The following is a 20967-nucleotide window of genomic DNA, read 5'->3' as shown; positions in this document are numbered from 1 at the left end:
AAAAAAAAAAAAAAAAGAATTGATACCAGTAAGTTTTGGATCAGGAGCTAATTCTCCCTTTCTTCTCAAGTTTGTATCAAAAGGTAAGTAAATTATTTGCAAGAACAGCACCCAAACTTGAGGAAGGCAGCAGCAGATGCTGAGAAAACATGATGAGTTCTTTAGCCAGTTGGACTTTTTTTTTTGATATTCAGCCACTGAAAGCAGCTTTTTTGGCGAGGAAGGAGTGGGCCTTGAAGAGCTCTCACTCACAGCAAGCTTGAGGGAGCAGCATTCCCAAACGGCCTGCACACAAACCCAGGCRTTGGGCAGCTGGGTCCGTGCGACCTGGGAGAGGTACAAAATCCTTCTGGCTCAACTTCACCCTTGGGAGCAAGGGAGAGAGGAAGTAGCTACCTCAGAAGGCTGCGGTGAGGCCCAGGGAGAGCTTTGGGAAAAGCCTTGGCAGAATTATAACCATGAAGAAAAATGAAAATAAAATCAACAAATTCGATTTCTACCAACCAAAAACKTCCCAGAAGCTGGTCCCCGTGAGAGGAGGGGGGACTCCTGACTGCCCCGTGGGGGCTGTGGGGGCTCTGGCAGTGCTGGTGAAGGAAACACTGTTTTGGGGTGGGAAGCTCCTATTTGGGGCAGGACACGCGGCCGCCTCGGCGGCTCCGGGCCGCGCTGCGGGAGGTGGCCGCGGGCTGCACCGCGGCACCGGGCCGAGGAGCCGCCGCGCCGCGCCGCCCCGCTCCGCCCCGCGCGGGCCGTTAACGGCGCCCGCCGCGAGGCGCAACCCCCACCCCCCGCCACCCAACTACCGTCCCCAGCAGCCCGCGCGAGGGCGGGAAGGGGCGGGAGGCGGCGCGCGTGCGCAGTGCCCCGCTCCAGCATGGCCACGGTGCTGTCCCGGGCGCTGAAGCTGCCAGGTAAGGGGGCTCCGTTCCCGCCCGCGGGAGCCACATCCGGGTCTTCCCCTGCGCCCCCTCCCCGCCAGCGCGRACGGCGGGGAACGGGGGGGGGGGCGTTGCCATGGCGATGCGGCTGTTGGCGGGCGGACCGGACCGGAGTGGACCTGCGCGGACCGGGCCGGGTCGGGAGGGGAGCGGGCGCGAGGGCTCCGAGCACGTGGCCCCGTGCCCGGGCCACCCTCGCGCGCCACTGTCGCCGTTCTGCCCTGTGGCAGCAGGCCGGGAGCTCAGTGTGTGAGACGGGTTAATGTTAAAACCCGCCTAAATAGGCGAGGATAATTTCCCTGCAGGGAGATGAAGGGATATTCCTCCTGGAGGGACTATTGTTTGGCAAATGAGATGTCTCCTAGATAAGTCCTGAAATGAGGGTATAAAGAAACAATAGCTGCCGTTTGAGAGCTCGGCTGGCATGTATTTTCTGGAGTTTCTGTGCGGGGTAGTTGCCTCTGCACATCGTGTTCCCGCTGCCCAAGGGCATTGCCCTGCCCTTTGAGGTAGTGGGAGGACAAGTTACCACCAAAAGGGGCTGTGCCAAAAAGRTGCCCCTATGTTGTGTCACAGGCARGGGGCCMGGGGGGCTTCCCACCACATGGGAAGCTGTCCATGAAGGTCACAGTCATGTCTGCAGGCAGTCATGTCAACAGCATTTATCAATCCGTATAAGTTGTCCTCTACTATCATTAGTATTCTTTAATTTATGCAGTGTTTTATGCTCTAAGAAGTTTTGCTTGCTATTCAGTTTCTTTCTGGTTTGTCTGGAGACAGATAAACGTGCTCTAGGACACCTAGAGCACTTTTTATGTGCTCTGGGTGTCCCTGCTGGGGCAGGGGCGTTGGACTAGATGATCTCTAGATGTCCCTTCCAATGTTAACCATTCTGTGATTCTGTAATTCTGTGAAAGAAATATGGCTTGCAAGAGGTTTATTAAGAAAAGTGCAGCYTGGTGAGTAAAAGTGCACGTCTGTTGACGAGCAACGAGGAACTGTGCAACAACAAGTATAAATGTGGATCTGCAGAGCTGGGATGAACTGTGTGGTGTCGGCGTCTGGGAGGCACTGACTTGGGAACAAACACCATCCTTGCAGCTGCGCTTAGGAAAACAGTTCTGTCAATCCTTAGGTTAAACAGCTTGTCTGCTATCTTACTTATGTGATTATGTCTAAACTTACAGCTTCTAACAGCATTGAGAAGGCAGAAGGCCTATTTCTATAGTTGTTTTTCCTTCTGCATCTCATAAAATTAATTRCAGTATGTGGCAACTCACCTCCCCACGGGCCTAGAAATGTGTCTGCTGTACCCAGTAACTGCTGCCTGCCAACTCCCAGCTGAAGAAGGAAAACAAAAAATATCAGAAGCCTGGAACCGGTCTACTAGAACTAGATAGCAGTAGGTCGGGATCGGGATAACACATGAAAGTTGCACTTGTCTRAAGTCCAAGATTAGTTCTCTTTCCTCCGAAGCTAGTGCAAAGAAAAGTCTTTCCAGTAAATAAAGCAACTGATGACAGTTTAATATCTTTCAAGTCGTCAGCACTACAGAGGAGTATTTCATTATGATCTGGACCTGATTCCAACACGGATCATCTCACGGATGCCTCCTTTCCAGTTCGTGATCACATACTTAATCTTTTCTTCTATGAAAGGTCGCATTGTACGTCTGCAATAATCAAAGAGCTGCCTGTGCAAAAAGTATGATTAGGCAAGTACATAGGGATATGGTATAAAAAAATTGGATTCAACTGCTCTTGAAAGTAAACAAGTTTGGGGCATTTTCTCTCCTTTCTTCCCTTGAAAATCTAATTCTTTAGTATTTCTTCTTCCAGTTGCGGTCAACTAAAATCCAGGGCCACATAACCGGTAACTTGGCCACAAACCACGAGCAAGAGTTCCTCACATTGCTTGTAACCCACAGACCATTGACTGGGAACCACTGTCCTGCCACTGAAAAGCTGAAAATTTGTCAGATTTTTCTAACAATTGTTCCCTTACAACAAAAGCAGTTTCAGCTCCCTCTTGATGGACAATGGTGTTTCCCCTAGCCTGAATCCAGGAGTTGACCGGAAAGGATCAAATATGACATCGTGAGTGTTTCTTAATAAATGATAATTGTCTGCGTGGTGTGAGACTGCCCTTGTTTTCACAAACCCTATACAGCTATTTATGTCTTCATGCTTTTCTGTTTAAAAATCATTTGGGAGTGATTAGTGGAAACTGGGTATTGTGTCCCTCCTTCCCGCACCAAGTGACCTCAGGCTGCAGTGGAGCTGCGTTCCTCCTGCTCTCCGTCTCCTGCCAGGCGAATCTTGAGTTAGTTATTCTCAGCACGTGAAGAGGCTGGATTGAGCATACCCTTCCCGGCCRTCCCAGTGCGTTCCCAGAACAGCTACGGATTGCTAGGATGCTCTCCGAGCAGTAAGAGATGAAGGTTTGCATCCACTGAGATTAGATATGGTATTGTGTCTCCCACAACATAGGTGAGTGCTCCAACAGCTGTTATTAAAGGGCAGGAAATAACCTATTTTTGACTTAAAAGCAGCACTGCATTTCATGCATGACTTTATTTGCCCTTGTAAGGATACCAGTGAGCCTTTGGGAAACCCAGTTGCTGGTTTTTAGTCAGGTGTTAAATAAGACAGCTAAATAAGAACAGCTTAGTGCCTTTTAGTTCTGTAAATCAGCGGTGCTTTTCCTGACTTAAAACCTTAAGTTGTTACTGTGTAGCCTACGTTGTCGTTTTTAGATTCTGAGAAGCAGATTGGGATTGTTAACAGGTTCTCAGCAGCAAAGGTGTCCCCACTACAAGGTATTTGTGACAGCTCACACCACTGTAGCTGTCCCACTGTCTTAATCTCAGCTAGTTCAAAGACTGGACGAGCCTCAGTTTCAAGGTCTATTCTGTCTCTTAGAGATGCAAAATGAAGCTGTTCAGGATAAAGCTCATTCCTGTCAATGCTTTTAGTTGCCCCATAGATGAAGAACAGGTTTCAGGCTCCAGCTCTTCCCAAAATGCACACGCTCCACATGCAAGGCTTTTCAGGACACGTCTGTGTGACACAGTGCAGTGCTGGGCAGGKATACAGCTGTCCCATAGGGATTAGTATCTTAATTGGTCTCTACTGCTACCAGACACAGCACTTTGGAGTGAATATGTGCAGTGTGTTGTTTTGATGCAGGCCTTTTGTGTAAGCACATAGTTAGGAACAGAAGGGCCTAACTTGTTCGGCTTTATTGGGGTTGAGTTTTACCTTCTAAAGCTGATACCAAACACTGGACAGGAAGGCCTCTCCCTGCTTCCTCCTTTATAAGACAGCTGGCAAAGGTTGGATGTGTCCAGTGGTTTGCTGGTCTTTTTTTTAAGGCTGCGTGAATATTTCAGGTAAAACAGAGATACCCAAAKGATGCAAAACAGATTCTAGTGTGTTGCACTGCCTGGATATTACAGTGTATTCGTAACTGTGATACTATAGGAAAAGAAAATTTATGGTCTAGTATAATAAGAGGGATGAGGAGAGTTCTTTAATTTCCGCTTGGTAGAGCTTTCCCATCGTCTTAATGTCTGAGCCTGATTACAACCTGTGTGATTTTGTGTGTTATTTCGGCCTTGCRTGCATTGCTGTAAGCAGGCTAAGGCACAGGATGGCTCCTGGCGCAGGTCAGCTTTGCTCAAAGGAAAACGAGACAGATGTCTGGGGCGAAGGCCCTCCCTGGAGCCGGCGAGAGAGAGGAGCGGATTGAGGCCCTGCAGGCCCCAGGGCGGCAGCCGTGGCTCCGTGCCCAGKTTGGTGGCTCCGGGCAGCTCCCTCAGACGTGATCCTCCGCTCGTCGCTCAGGGCAGCGATGATCTCGCCTGCCCCCCAGTAAGCAGAGGCCTTGGCCTCGTGCCAGCCTGTGCCGCCGGGCCCTGCACCTGCCCTCAGCCCTGTCCGYGCCGCCGCCAAGGCCTTGGGGAGGAGTTGTCTGTGSAGCTCTGTGTCCCTGTGGCAGCCCTGTGTCCCTGTGCATCACGCAGCGCTGGCGGCGTGGCCAGAGGTGCAGGCCCCGTGGGGCTCAGCTGCCTTCCCGTGACACCAGCTGAAGGCCCCAGTGCCACCCCCACAACCTCCGCAAGGCCGGCACGTGTTGCCGCTGCTGCGGGGAGCTGGGGCAGCGCCGGGGCACTGAGGGTCCTGCTGCCAGGGCCGGAGCGCTCCCTCTCAGGCAGAGAAGGTGGTGTTTTGGGGAAGCGCCCTTGCTGCCTTGGGAAACCAGAACATTACTCACCCAACAGGGTAAAATCATTTACTGTGTCCTCATTTTCAAGGAGTTGATACCCATTTTTACCAATGCTGTTGAGAAATGGTACACAGTGCTCAAGCCCTTCTGTTGCCTTTCCCTCCCTTTGATGCAGGACAGAAAATGCAGCAGTGCTGCTTTGACAAGGTGGGAGGAATAGGGGAAAAGTGAGTGGCAGAAGGAGGCCCTCACTGGAGGATATAGCACCGAAGTGATGAGGGACTGGGTCAGGATAAGAGCTTGGCAAATGCTAAAGGAGTTCAAAATTCAGATTGCTAACTCTTCCTTTCTTCATTGCTGTCCACTGCAGCCTTTTCTTCACTGAGACCCTGAAAAAGCAAGGAGCTAATGTGTTATTATCTTTCTCAATCTCTTTTCTCAGGAAAAAAGAGCCCGGATCTTGGGGAATATGATCCCCTCACGCAAGCTGATAGTGATGAAAGTGAAGATGACCTGGTGCTCAACATACAGAAGAATGGGGGGGTCAAGAATGGGAAGAGCCCCCCCGAGGAGGTGCAGGAGCCCGACTCTGATGTGGAGGTTGGGATGACAAAGCAGCACACGTCAGACAGCGCGCCCGAGGGCTACCCTGCAGAGGCAGCCGGGAGCCTGGAGCAGAAGGCTGCTCCCTCCCTCATGCCTTACCTGCGCACAGCGGTCTTTTTGCTCACTGTGGTGATCTCAATGATTCTGGTGTTGGTGTGTGCGTTTCTAATTCCCTGTCCCCCTAGAGACTTGCATAACACCTGGAACYGCAACCTAGGTCAGGGAGCAGGTGAGAAAGCTCCAGGAGCAACATCTGGCGTGGGGGAGGTGGCAGCTCCCAGGGCATCGGCGGGAGAGACCTATCTGGGAGAGCCAGCTCAGAGCAGAGACCTTTCCTCACCACCGCAGATGCTCTGAGGTAACACCCAGGCGGCTGTCTCGTGCTCAGTCTTGAAATGGAGGCCTGTGAGATCTGGCCTCAGTAGATAATAGTGCCACCAAATCTTGTTTATGTGAGCACCAAAAAGCATTCTGACTTCTCTCTCATCCTGCCTTTTTCTCTGAATGGTGCTGTCTGCTCCAGACAGAGATGGACCAGACCACTTTAAAACATTTTGCCTCCGTCTCTAGTTCCCATGTTTCACCAGCATCTCCACACTGAAGCGTGTGGGTACACTTGGGAGGAGAGGGATAGAAGCCTTTGTGTCTCCTGACTGGCTCAACTAACCTTATTTCTTTTGTCTTCTTGCCTTGCTCAAATCCATAAATCAACATTTATGATCTCTTGTCATTCTATACAGACTATTGGTAACATTTCTAAAGTGCTTCCCATTCTGACTTCTGCAGCAAAGTAACAGTGTTCTGTGAGATAATTTCTGTCAAGTCTAGATATGTCTCTCCCTCCCCTCTTTCTGCCCCCAGCTTCTAAATCTGAGTCTTTTATGAGATGTTTGTCTCCCACTTCACCTCAAAGAGTGAGGTGGGAAGCAAGCATCTTTATCTGTTGGTTCCTACATTTTTCCCTTTTCCTTTCTCTGACCCAGATGCTAGGTCTCTGCTTTTCCATGCAATGAAAGATCTAGCCATGGTGGGAGCTGCCAGGCATTGGTAGTTACCTAGCAGACTCCATGCGGCTCATCTATCCATGAATCTCCTCCTTTGGGCCAGCCCTCAATGCCTGGAATGGTTGTTGGGCTCAGTGGCCATTTTGACAACAGGCTGGTGATGCTCTCTGACGTTGCAGGTGGTGTGTTATCCCCGCTGGAGCTGTGCGATGTCAACGGCGATGGGCTCCCTGACATCCTCATCGTCTTCACAGCCTTGATGAATGCCAGTGTCATGGGTAAGCAGCACAGCTCCTTTCCATTCCTCTTTCTGCTTCTTGTTAAATACGTGCCTTTCTGTATTCCTGTTATGCATAGGAAGAGCTTCTGCAACTTGGAAAGCCACCACGTTGTCCTTTTATCAGATTTCCTTAAAATGGCTGCTGTCCTGTATCAGAGCTTTGCCACACTGCTCGTAATTTCCATTTCAAGCCGTACTCCCATTCCTGGACTACGTTCCTCTGGTCAGAGCCTTYCATTCCCCCAGGTCTATCCAAGGAAAGTCTGTATTTTTGTCTTCTGTTTGAGCAGCTCTTGATCTAGTGGTCGGGCTATATCCACCAGAAAAACATCACACTAAAAATAGCAACTAGGAATAAGGTTTATTTCCTTTGGTAGCTTTCAAAACCTCTCACAACGGAGCTCTGTCTCTCTGTGTCCATTTTGCAGGCAAGGAAGTGGAGATGTAGAGAAGAGTAGCAGATTGGCAGAGGTCACGAATGAGATCCAGAGGCAGAGTGTGGACTCGTATGTCTCATTTCTGATCCATAGTCTAGTGTCCTGGCTTTTACTAAGGTACTGGGGATAGAAGCAGCGATGGCAGAGCCGACAGTTGGAGCACTCTGGTTCCGCTGAGCTACTCTGCTTGCCAGCCAGATACTCTCCCCTGTAGCTGCTCTGATTCCCTGTCTTCCCTGGAGCCCAGGAAGGCTGGACAAATTTCTCTTATTTTAATAAGAGTTATTTTATTTTCAGAGCAGCTGTAGGTTGGTGCTGCAGGAGACACCCTCCTGCTCCTGTCTCCAGGGCACTCCATGCTCTCACCAGGCTCCAGACAGGAGCTGTTAATTCACAGGCGATTGCCTGATGGCTGGAAAGCCAGGGTGCCTGGCTTTGTAGCAGGCTGCTACTTTATCCTAGCTGCTCGCACTCTCTGCTACCTCGACAGATGATGAATGCAGCAGCAGCAGCCTGCAGATACCCAGCACTGTCATGTAGGGGCTGCCGAGTCTGGAGGCGAACTGGTGCTCAGGGCTTCTGAGGCCCTGGAGCTTGCTATCTCCCCAGCCTGGTTTCACCTCAGATTCAGTCCTGGAGACATGTTGAGGAAGCAAAAACACATTGCACAGCCTGAAGAGAACTATGGTGAGGAAAAAAAAAATAGCAATAAATTCAGTGCCCTGGCCTGCAAGGAAAAGGATAATAAAAACTTAGAGGAAAGGAAAAATGTTGCTCCTCTATTGCCCAAGTAAGCTGTGAGTACTTCAGAGAAAATCAAGAAACCCATGGGCAAAGAGAAAACTGCAGGGTAAGTTTTTTGTTTTTTGTTTTTTGTTTTTCTTTTAATAGAGCTACTGTTGACATAAAGGCTGCATTCAGTTTGTAAGGACTGTCCTCCTCCTCTGTATTTTGCTATTTTATTTTTTTTTATCTTCCGTCAGAGACAAACATACAGTTCTCAAAATGCTCCAGGAGTTGAAACTAGCCATAGAAGGCTGCATCCTGGGTTACAGCTATGCTGTGAGACAAAAGCAGACATTGAAGCAGGTGTAAGCAAGTCATAATCCTGCACCCACAGTACTGGACATCAGCTCTCCTTTACTTTGTGCCCAGAGCATTTGTACAGTGCCTGGTAGAGATAGGCTTTGAGCAGGTACCTGATGGACTAAGCTATGGCATCTTTAGCAGCTTATGTACACAAGAGCTAGGAGCTGCATTGAGGAGTTAGGTGGTTTTGGTCACTGCCTATCCAGTGGTAAGAGCCATCCTCTCAGCATGAGCCACTTGATTTCCACTGTGGTAATTAGGAAAAGATGCCAGGTTACACCAATTTTCAGTAGTCAGTCTGTTTTTAAAACCACTGAAAATAATTTGAAAAACAAAAGAAAAAATACTCAAATTGTCAAATCACCTTCTGCCCCAGAAATACTGATTACCTCGGTCCTTTGCAAGAGAAGACTGTGGCCCTCTTCTTCCAGTCTTTTCTCTTGCAAAGACCTTTCCTTTGCAAGAGAAGACTGTGGCCTCCCTAGAGAAGAGTGTGTGAATCACTTAAGGCTTTCTGAAAGTGCTAGCTGTTGACTTGAAGAAGGAAGAATCGGGAGACTAGTGTGATTTGACAGGAATTTGTTTCATCCCAGAAATCAGCATAACTGAGCAGACTGGCCCCAGGAGGATCTTGGTTCCTCTGTGCCTACCCGACCACATCTCATGGTTGAGCTCAGGTCCGGCCTCCAGCATTACCTGCCCTGTTGGCCCACACCACGACTCTTGTCAGGAGATCACTGCTGGGCTTCAGGGTCACAGAGACTCAGCCTTGCTGTGGGATTTGATGTTTGCTTTCAGGCAGTGTTTGATCTCAGCTCCGTAAGCTGGATCTGGAACTCAAGCACAAGGACAGTGTGGAGCTAGCCTTTGATGCCAGGGGATTTCAGTCTCTCCTTCCTGTCCCTTCTAGGTGTTTCTAGACCTTCAGTGACTCTGGTGGCTCTTTCCGGTATGAATGGCAGCACCCTGTGGTCCATCCACCTTCCCGAGGAGACTCTGAATGTGCAGTGCAAAGGGCTGTCGCTGGGAGTTCCTGCAGAGCCTGTCTGCCTCGTGACAGGAACATCTAAACTCCTCAGCCTTCTCAATGCCTCCACAGGTAAAGGCAGATACCAACATGTTAGAAAGATGCTGCTCCTTTCTTTTCTTTAAAGGACTAATAAGCAAGAATATTTCAGTGCTGGCACTTCATAGAGTCTATTATGTAGTGACATACAGAAAAGGGTCTAAACACTGATGAGTTTTTAGTTACACAGGATAAGAGAGAATCCAGGCCATTGCTTCTCTGTGGTAGCATCTTCCTCCTATAGTCTAAGACCATTTCAAAGTATTAATATCATCCTGTAGCATCTTCGTGGCTTAAAAGCTCTATAACAGCTGTTTTAATACTGAGCTGTGACTACATCTGCAGCCCCTACCTAACAACACTAAAAGCTGAAGGCTGTTCTTGAAGAAATTATGTAAAGACATGTGCTCCAGCCTACCAAACCTTCCAGAGAAGGATTTGTTAGATGTGAATCAGTATCATGACTCACATGAACATTTTTAATCATGCTGATTTTGTGCATATCCATTCTCTGATTGCTGTTAAGCCTACCACATTATTTAACTGGCAGGAATAAAATGGATGAGTACAGAAGAATGTTTTGAGAATATAAACAGAAAATGGAAAGGCATAAGAAACATTGGATTGAAGTGATAAGTCCAATCATTTGAGCAGTACCACTTAATTTTCAAATGCTTTTAGGTGCCAGATTACTCACATGGCTGTTTGTATTGTCAGGAAAATAGGCTGTCTCCTTCAGCAGTAGTAGTAGCAGTAGTAATGTTAATAATGTGCATAAGCATTTAAAGGTCTGGGGTTTGGTTTCCTTTGTCATGCAAGGAAACCACATGACAGAAGAAAAGGGAGAAGATTTTTAAATCTTGTTTGAAAAAGCAGAAGTCTTGGCAAAGGAAGTCTAAGAACTAAAAGTATCAAATTTCACTTTGCTTTCTTTGGGTGTTTAAGTTAATTTTACAATTATAAATCAGGTTTTACTGAGTTTACATCTGGGTCCCTGCTGGACTGCTGAAATGTTTGACATCATGACTGCTAACAGGCTTTCCCCTTGAGATGGAGTGAGCATGCCATGCTGGAGTGGCTCTTTGCTCCTGGGAATTTAGCTGAGACACAGATTTGCACTTTGGGTATCAGAGCTGCCCATCTGTTTCCTCCCCTCATATCCACCAACAGGCTTTCCTGTTGGCTGAGGAAGACAACTGCTGTCCTGTAGAAGAGCACTATAGGTTTTCCTCCCAAGAATGATCCTACAATACTCTCTGCTATTTCAGGAAGTGTTGTAAGCTTAAGTCTGACTAGAGTGATCATAGAAGGGAACCATAGAGGTGCTGAGGCAAGACTCAAAGCCAATCTGAAAAAAAGGCTGGGGAAAAACTTTTGTTTCCTAGCATGAATAAGTGCAGTTTGTCCTGGTGTGTAGGCTTATCTTTCCTGTTCTTAGGGAAMTGGAGAACAAGCTCCCTTTTTTCATCCTTCAAGAAAGTTGTGTAGAACCCTCTGGTGATGTTCACCAGTTCCCAAAATCCTGCAGCAGGTCTCTTTCTTCCTGTTCCTCCTGCAGGCGAGACCATCTGGACACTGAATTCCATCCATCTCTCAAATGGGATCTTGGCTGCACCGGCTGCCATTCTTCCGGATGTAGATGGAGATGGGGTTTGGGATATGGTTGTTCTGGCGCTCAAAGAGACACAGGTACTGCATCTCCCTGGGCAGGGTCTGAAAGGACCATGGAGGAAGAACATGGAGCCTGATGTAGAAAGGCTGTAATAAGAGCCCCTGTGTAATTTTTCTTCCCTTAGATTTACCTGAAAAGCACCTTCCTTCTTTCAGTGGATCAGAGCAGTGGGATCAAGCAGTAATGATACTATCTATCTGCATTTCTGTTCAGCTGGAGCAGGAGAGAAGAGTAATTATTTTTGCCTGGCTGAGATTTGAGAACTACTTGTTTTCCTTCAGCAGATACTCGATTTGAAGTGAATGTTTAGCAGTAGTGTAGGAACCCATGTAGAGATCCTTGAAGAAAGGAGCACTCAGATTATCTGTAGAAAAGAAACACTTGGTGTGATTAATACTGATGTAGATTTTCTCTGTGCTCATCCTCTCCCCACAATTCTAGCGTTAGTGTTGTTAGAAGAGTTTAATTTTTGTCATCTCTTCTATCTCTAATGCCTTTGCAGCCAAGAGAAAAGCATAAATGTAGGAGTCTCAGGAAGCCAGACTGAGCAAAGAGGAAAACACCACTGGCCAGACCTTGCTGTGGAGGGAGAGCGCAGTGGTGCTTCCTGCTGTGGGGCCAGGGCAACCTCCGAGAGCTCAAATGCATGCAAGCACTGCCAGGAATTGYTTCCTCTTCCTCTTCCTCCTCCTGTCTCTCTCTTTGCAGCCTGATGTGTTTTTTATCTTGGTGTCGGGAAAGACTGGAACTGCTTTGGGTGGGCCTGTGAAGTACAGCATCAATGGAGAAGGGAAAGTGATCGGTCCCCAAGTCCACATCACCAGCCGGGGAGCCATCTACATCCTTTTTGGTTTTGGTAAGATGCACTATGGCTCTCCAGTGCTTCTCCTTACTGAGAAAAAGTAAAATTAATTCTGCCGAAAGCAGCCCCGAACATCCCTGGGATGTCTCTGCCATGCCTTCCACTGTAAAAGCTGCAAGTAGACAGTCTGGGAAAGAGTGTCACTGCCGTGGTGTGGGAGAACACCATAGTACCAATAAGAGCTAGTCTGAAATACTTTGGAGTTTCCCACAGACAGTTCTGACCATGACACGTCACGCCATGGCAGTTCCAGCTCTGAGTTTTTCTTTGCCCTTGGCTTCAGTGCTCCCAAGGACTGTTTGTGCRATTGGAGCATTCACCCTTGAGGGCAAGACTTCACCTTTACTCTTCCTGACAGGTAACGTTCAAGCAGTTGCTCTGAGGGATATCTTTACCCAAGCCAGAAACCGGGACAGCTTCCCTGCAATGCTGCAGCAGGAGGAGCCAGAATGGGAAAAGCGCAGATCTGTCAACCTGTCAGAGCTCATTGACATTTACAGGTAGGAGATGAACTTATCATCCTGCTTCTGCTAGGAGAGGAAGGGGAGAGTGAGCACCTCCTCGTACTTCTGGAGATGGACCCTCCTACTTTAATTTTATTATTGCCCTTCTCATTGCTTCTCCAGCAACTTGTTCCTTTCTTGTATCACATGTGCATACCTGGAAGAAGAAAAAGAAAAAAAGTGTTCCTGGATTTTCCAGCCCCTTCTCCCTTACTGCCAAGTTGCTGTCAATGTGAACATGAATAAGAGTAAAAAGAGCAAATGTGAACTCCCAAATTCCATGCCATTTACAGAAACTCACATTTTTCAGAAAAAGAAACAGGCTTTAAGTGAGGATTTACCTCACTTAACTGAGTAACACACTTTAGGAAGCTCAGCTCTTACTGGGGAAAGATGTCTCTAAGAATAGTTCAAATCTTAGGTAGGATGAATTGCCCTGTGGAAAGGCAGCTAGTGATAAGATGTGCAAATATAAGCCTAGGGGTACAAAAGTCTCCTCTTTCTTTTCCTTTTTGCAGCAGTGGAGGTGTTGACTTCCTGCAGACGATGAAGGCACCTGACACAAATTGCAGCAATCTGCTTATCACCATCAAAAATGGCCTGATGCTGCTACGGGGACAGGACTTGAAGCCCCACTGGTTCCTGGAAATGCAGAACATCAGCAGGTGACATGCCAGGGACTTTTTTCCTTCCGTGTCTCTATTTTCTGTCTTTCACTGTTAAGCATGTGCTCCTTAGAAAGCAATCTAGAAGAATTCTCCCAAGGCTGCAGAGAAATCTAAGAACCCGAGGTGTGCAGGTGCATTGCTGTGCTAGCAATGAGGGCAAGGGGGAAAGTGAGCAAGGAACAAACAGCTGGAAATCTTCAAAACGTGTGCTTGTGACTAACCAAAAATAAGAGACTCTGTTCAGACACCCAATGTTAATGTCATGCCTAGTGAAGCTCTAATTTCAGGAGACTGTTGGTGAATGATTCAGCCCACCTGCTGTCCACGGCTGCCGATTGCCAGGAGAGGAGCAGTTGCGTTAACCATGTTAAGTGGTTAGAGAAGGTGTCTGAGTCTGGCCCATACATCTTAATGTTCTTAGAAAGCTGAAAGTCAGCACTCTGATGGCAGCACACAGCCTATGTGCTAGATGCAGGSCTTTAATGCATATCTATTACCAGACCCTATCCTCGATCTCTGATTTTGCACATGGAAATTAAGTAATTTGCTGGGTCTTATGCGCTGATAACAGTAGAGGGAAATAATGTGGGGAACAGTGTTTGTTTTTCTCTTTACAGTGAAGAATACAGCTCTTAGCTCAGTGTTACCTAACCGAGAAAAGCATCAAGAAGAGGAAGATAATGGGATTGTCATTAGACAAAAGAAAACATTGTCAGGTTAGGTTTGATATTAAATAGATGCCCACTCTATTAGATTCCCTATTTAAGGGGGTGAGGGACATGAATAGTGGCTGTAGGAATCTTATTATGAGGTCAAAGAGACGGACTAAAAATGTTTTTGGTCTAGAATCTACAGACCTCWGGAGTGTCTGGGATCTAGTTTAGAGTTTAAGTTGTGCTCACCGATCAAAGCCAGTACMTCCATCCTGTACAAAGAGTTTTATGCATGAATTTTTTAAAAGGGGCCCACTAATTAATTGGAAAATTTCTAGGTGTTCAAAGCAAGAAGGGTTGAAAACTATTTTTGCTGTTCCATTTCAAGGAATCACAGGTATTGGAAGGTACCTCTGGAGATTGTCATGTGCCATCCTCATGTTCAAGGCAGGGTCAACTAGCGCAGTCTGAGATTTTTAATGTCTAGCCCTAGACCATATCTAGTCCTAGATTTTTAATGTCTGCAAGGATAGAGACTCTTCAGCCTCTGTGGGCAACCTGTATTCCAGGTTCCTGCATGCCAGCCCTGTTTTCTTTGATTCCACAACATCCTAAGCAATAATACCACAATATACAGGAGGTGCMAGACAGGGATTGGAAAGTAATTTAAAAAGTCCTGTTCAAGGCCACTACACTAAAGTCCTCTACTGTATATTTTTTTTCTGAGTTAAGAGGGACAAAGTCTGGTAGTCTTATTTTAGCATTTTAGAAGTTCTGTTTAGTAACAAAGGTGGGGGGACAAACTCAGCTCTGGATTGCCACCAGAGTCAGACAACAAGATGGAGACTTGCGGGTGTCTTACAGAATTGGTCTCTGCAAATTCTACAGAGGGACAAATATGCCCGAGGAATCTTCAAGTCACCAATGTGGCACTTCAGATGTGAAAAGGAAGTAAGCTAGACTGCAGAACATGGAGTGTGAGCTGGCATTGGAGATGGAGTTGAGACCTTTTCTTCACAAGGACTGGCCCTACCTAGGCCAGTTGCGTAATCATATCTACAGAGATGCGTGGGGGAAAGAGCTAGTCTACAGTTTCTGGAAAGGCAGCTGGTTCGCTCCGATTTCCAAGCAGGGTTGTCTTGTCATGCACACAGCAGACTTTAGTGCTCAACTTGTTTAGCTAGGACATACGTTTGATTTCCAGTCATACCAGAGAGAGGAATCAGACCAAAACCCCAGCCCTTCCAAGGGAGCTCAGGCACTGGCAGAGCTTCTTCCTATTGAAGAGGCCCAATCCAAAGTCATCATCAGACAGACCTTACAGAGCCAGCTGAGAGCTTCTTTCTTCTCTGGGTAAACCTGTCCCAACTACATTGGGAACAGTCTCCAATAAAAACAGCCTGACTGTTGCAGGTGTGCTGCATTTCCATATAGCATTGACAAGATCCCTGAAAGATCTTAAAGGAAAGTCAGGAGTCACAAAATAAGGGCAAAGTTCAGAGACCATGAAATTGGGTAAGCAGTTGAAAATTGTGTTGTTAATGGATGTTTCAGAATGAGAGAGGATTAATAGCAGGTTGTTGCAGTGGGGATTACAGTCAGCCAGGAAGTATTATTAGCTTTCTGGTTCATTTGAGAAAGTGCACAGGGGATCTGCCAGCTACAATACACGTGGTTCTCTCCATTCGGCTTGTGGGATCTGCCACTGATTGTAACCACTAAGGAACTTGAGAAGTGATACCTTAAGGAGAGTATTTAAATTAGTATCYGTAAGAAAGATCTATCCACTTCCTTTTACTAGTGATACATTTGCAAGCTATGGGAGCCTATCATGATATTGCCTTGAAAGCATTGGTACTAGTTGTCGAAAGGATCTGTAAAGCAAATAGCATTGTTTAATGCATTAAATATAAATAGTCATGTCAATACTGTATGACGGCTTTGTTGTTCTGGAGCCCTTCTTGTATATGTATTTTAAAGTGGAAGCTGAAAAAAATTGGAGGAAAAAGCACTGGAGATTTAAGTCATGGGGTTTAGATGATCAACGAGAAGCCCTAGAGGTGAGCTCAAAAGCATGTGTAAGTAATGGAAGCTACTAGGCATTTTAATCTTGCCAGAGCAAGAACAACTACCTTTGAGTGAAATCCATTCATGTCCCAGAAAGGCAGCTGTGTTTCTGTGGCTTAAGTTAATCATTAGAACTGATTGTCAGGAGAAGTGATTGACGCATGTCATCTTTGTATTTTCACAGCAAGTTTCATTCCTTCTGCATGATAGATCTAGTCAAACTCTGCCTACTAATACTTGATTAGTGGGTGAAATACACCAGTCTGTCATAAGCAAGAGACATGGTCTGATGATCTCAACTTGGCCTAAAGTTTCTGATTCTGTGAACTTTGAAGAAACATCTGTGCTTATTTAGAACCTTATGTCCAGCTGTGGTGAACTTGAGGAAGACAGAGATGAGATTCAGAAAGCCAAAGGCAAGCAAGATGGTTAGAAAACAGTTACAAGGAGATTACATGATCCAGAAGGGGAAGAATAGGAAAGGACTTGACCCAGAAGGGGAAGAATAAGAAGGGACTTGATTAAAACTATTTATAGTTATAAAAAGGCTTGTACAACTACCAACAGTAAGAAAACAAAGAATCAGGAGCTGATATTAGTACTGGGTATATTAACAGCCATTTCAGACATCTAAGGCAGCCCAGGAAATAAACTTCCAGCAAGAGGTAAAATTTGCTGATGAATTTTGAAGGTTTGGGTATTTTTTTTATATCCATAGCAAAACTACAGAGTCTAATGCTATGGGAAGTATAACACAGAGCCATGTTACAAGATGATAAACAGATATGTACCCAATGCAGCAAGGGATGCCTGCCACACAGAGAACTCTCAAGAATGACTAACAAGCACCATGGGCTGCTTAATCATTTGTCACTTCTCTGATCCACCAACAAATGGCTTTTGCTGGTAAAAGCAGGTATTGGTGGATAAAAGATCTTACTTAAGATGGCAAATTTTGATTTTGTAAGAGGCAGAATGGAAGATGAAAGTAAGTGTGCTGTCTCAATCTGAAATCCTTGCTTTTCTGCGTGGGGTTGAGTGTTTTTCTGTCCACATTTGCAGTCAGCCTGTCCCTGGTTACTTTGGTTCTGACCAAACCCTGGACTTCATGCTACAAGCACAGACTGGAGATGGGAAGAAAAAGGTAAAGCAAGGGGAGACGAGAAGGTCTGTGTGGTATGGGAGTGAGGGAGGTTGGTCTGAATGGGCAGTCATTGCCTATTCCTGTCTTTCTGTGATTCATACTGATCACCGTGTGTCCACAGGCAGAAGAAGTGTCAGGGCAAGGGGCCTCTCTCTGCATCCACACTTAAACTCCTGTTAATGCCATGTCTCTTTTCTGCTTTGAGGTGGTGGTGATAGATGGCAAATCAGGCTTCCCTGTTTGGAATCAAGAATTTCCGTGGCAGAAGCAAGATCTCGATGCACTGACAGTGATGACTTTGGAGAAGAAATCTGTCTTTCTCTTCTGGGCTGATGAAGGAAAATCTTTGTTACAAACTCTGGTGAGCAAATGTCCTCCTTTGCTTTGAGGTTTCTCTGTAAGGCACATGCCATGTCTCTCTTTTATTCTTAACATTCTGAACTTGAAACCTGCCTTATGAGAGACTGCCAGGCCTCTTGCTTTGACACTGTAACCTGTCTGAGTCTGCACATGTGTTTTTGTATCTGAGTTCTCCCCCAGAAAAATCTATTGCCAAAAAGTTTGATTCCACAAAAACAAAACTTTTTATGGGAATGTCAGGGGGTTTTTTTGCTTGTTTGTTTTTTTATGGAACACTGAAATTCTTTTTTGTAGATTTGTTCTTAGCCCCAGGGTTCATTCTTCTCAGAACACAGGCACACATGTCACTGTGGAGGCACAAACTTCAAGACTCTAGCTTGGCCCATCAAGCTGAGTTTCACAGACCCAGATCCCAACTTTGTCAGGATGAGACTGGGAATAGTCTGTTTCAGAATGAAAAGTTTGTGTGAAGTGTAAAACTGTTAATCTTTTGATTGTCTGATCCATGTTAAAGTGACACAGTGTCATAAAGCAACTTTATTCCTTTGGCAGAGCTGGAATTCTGTCTAACAGTCAACTCTAACATTCTGTTTCTTCTTCATTCCAACAGCAACCTGGTCCCAGAACTGAGCGCCCAGGGTTGCACCACCTGTATTTCCTCCATCCTGTCTTTCCTACTGTCCTACTGGATCTCACCAATGCAACAGACAAAGTCATTGCATCAGCGGGTGAGTATAAATCGAGGTAAGATAGGCCCAAAGAAGTAGGGAGGAGGGGAGAGGCAGCTGTCGAGGACCGTGGGGTCTAGCTGTGCCTTCAAAGGTAGCACCTGAGGTCCACTAAGTGTAGGCCAGCAAAAGGAAAACAGATTTTTCTTCCTCCCAAATTGTCCAATCCCAAGGCAAATGGAAGACTTGTCAAATTCTTGACAAGGTGTGAGCAGTGTGAGCTGTATGTTTTATACCAGAGAATTTCCTTTGTTTTCCATGGCACTATCTATGATTTAATGCAGCACATGAAGCATCACTTTAAACTTTTCTCATTCATCTCACACACACTTCTGCCTTTGTTGGCCATCCTTTCCTACTCCTAAAGCAGTTCAGCCAGCATTCGATTTAGCATGGCAGGATGTGAGATAAAAGATCAGTTCATCTAGTACTGAGTCTAGCGGGCCAGGAGGCAGGGATGTGCTGCTAGATAGTCACACATCTAATCAAAATTGTATCAAAAACTCAGTTCAGTCAAGTGCAAATAGAAGATCATTTATTAGAAACCGTGCTTTGAGGTCTGTACAGATCATTTTGCTGTGGTTGGGATGCACTGATTTCTCCATGGTTTGCCAATTTTCCCTTATATATATCTCCTATCTGAGAAGCAAAAATGTCATCTGAAACCAGAACTGCATTTCAATTTATTTCCACTGAAAATAAATAAATAAATAAAGTCTTAAAACCATTTTCCCTGATGTATGAAGGTATCTGCAACTGGAGAATCAGAGTGAATCCACTGTTAGTCTAGTGTAGAGTACAGACTAAGTATAGACTGAGATTTCTTTTAGAAGAAAGAAAACATTCAGTGCTCACCAATATTTTCTCTTCTTTTTCTGATGGACCAGTTGGAATTAATGATCTCCAGAAGGATGCATTTTATATCACTGTTACAACAACTGCAACCTCTGAAAAACAGCCAGGATTTTTCTCAGTCAGCAAACTAGGCCTGAAGTGGGCCATGATGACTCAAGGCCGAATGATGTGGTTAAAGGACAACACCACTCCCCAAATCAGCCGTGGGGAAGTGAGACGATTTCTTGCCCGTCTGAAATTTGTTGATTTTCCTCACAAGGTGAGATTGTACAGGAGTCTCTGATGAAGTCCAGGCGGTTCAAGAGATCAAATCTCTTCCCTATAGACCCGGTTAGGTGATTTTTATAGGGTGAGGTACAAGCAGACTATTTGCAAGATGATCACACCTTTGGGGTAAGCTGGATGGTGGCTTGACTATAATTTTGCAGTTGGACATTTGCAGAGGGGACCTTAGAAAGAATCAGAGATGATGATCACAGGGAACTGAGAGACTCACAGAGGGAACAGAGAGGTGGGACATGGATTCCTTGTTTTGACCACAGGGCAAACAAGGGCCCCCTCTGTGGTGATTCATAAATGCTGTTGCTGACCTGTGAAGTACTTCTTTGTCAGGTTGTATGATAGTGGGTTTTGGCTTTGTTTTTCTGTTTCCCTCTCCTCCTCCAGCTCTAGCCTGATGATTCCTCAGGTTTCAGCTAGACATGTCGCCTGAAGGGTGGAACAGAGGAAGCTGCTCCATGGGTCTCCGTGAATACTGCTGTATAGAGGGAAAGGGGGCTAAGAGCACTTCCAGTTTCTTCAGCTCCCTGGGGAATGGTGAAGGCAGGTTTGTTCTAGACAGAACCTTACTAGAGGAACTTTGTTCAGCGTCTCCCTCTGCTTATGCCCTTCTTGCATGCTTCCTTCCAGGTAACATGAAAATGTGAATTCAGAATTAACTTATATACACAGATATATACGTATATATGTATACCCACACATATAAAGAATAGTGGGTGTATATATATGTGTGTATATAACCATTTATATATGTATATTTTTTGTATGCTTAATTTATGAACAAGATTTAGGAAAGCCTTTTTATGTCCAAACAGTATTCCCTGGCAGTGAAACAAGCTGAAGGCCTGAAGTGGGCCATGGTAGCTCAAGGCAGATGGTGTGGCTAAAGGATACCAACCAATATTTATATTATTTGAGGGAAGCCTCTGCCTGACTCCTATAGGACTAATCTAATCCACAACCTTTTCTGAGATCTCATACCTCTTTTCCATTTTGTTCCCAATAATTGTCTTTCTGTCTGAATTACGTGATCTGGAGCAAGAAGGCCCCATACCATTTCCCAGCCTTTGCACTTGTGTATTTCTCTTGCCCATCCCAAGCTCAAGACAGGTTCATGTGAGTGATGTCTAAGCAAAAGATTCACATCTCATTTCTACCTCCTCCCCTCCTCTTCTATTCCTAAGCACTTTATGAGCCCCAAGTGTCACTGTAACCTCACACTCTCCCACTGCAGCCCTGTGGGCTGAGCCCCACTTTGCAATGCACTATAGCCCTTTCACAGTAGCTTCCCAGCAGATCTCAGCCACTGAGATGATGATTCACACCAGATCCGGGCACAGAAAGGCCCCTTCTCACATCGCTGCTTCAGGGTTTGGCAGCTCGAAGAGGTGGAACTGGAAAACTCTCCTGTGCACTTTGACCCCACAGTTGTACCGGCCTGAAGGATTCCCTGCTGTAACGGTGGGAACCAACACTGCACAGACCAGCCCTGGAACAAGAACATGCACTGCAGGGGACTAAGCTTT

General features: G+C 46.1%; 1 protein-coding gene across 2 annotated transcripts; it reads left to right on the top strand.

Moving 5' to 3' along the window:
• The first annotated feature begins 859 nt into the window (after positions 1-859).
• Positions 860-20126, top strand: FAM234B (family with sequence similarity 234 member B). Of its 2 annotated transcripts, XM_026040413.1 has the most exons (13): positions 877-914; positions 5611-6003; positions 6958-7056; positions 9495-9683; positions 11209-11339; positions 12031-12178; positions 12543-12684; positions 13206-13352; positions 17138-17219; positions 17425-17580; positions 18190-18307; positions 19195-19421; positions 19829-20126. In XM_026040413.1, exons 1-13 carry the CDS (start codon positions 878-880, stop codon positions 19832-19834), a joined length of 1875 nt encoding a protein of 624 aa, XP_025896198.1. In that variant the 5' UTR covers position 877; the 3' UTR covers positions 19835-20126. The 2 variants fall into 2 exon arrangements, with proteins under 2 accessions (XP_025896199.1, XP_025896198.1); XM_026040414.1 differs by having other exon boundaries at positions 860-914; positions 19195-20118.
• Positions 20127-20967: the final 841 nt, after the last annotated feature.

Source organism: Nothoprocta perdicaria, unplaced genomic scaffold (assembly GCF_003342845.1).
Source record: "Nothoprocta perdicaria isolate Ctin4 unplaced genomic scaffold, notPer1 scaffold_256, whole genome shotgun sequence".
Lineage (NCBI taxonomy): Eukaryota > Metazoa > Chordata > Aves > Tinamiformes > Tinamidae > Nothoprocta > Nothoprocta perdicaria.
This window is presented reverse-complemented; position numbering and strand designations above follow the sequence as displayed.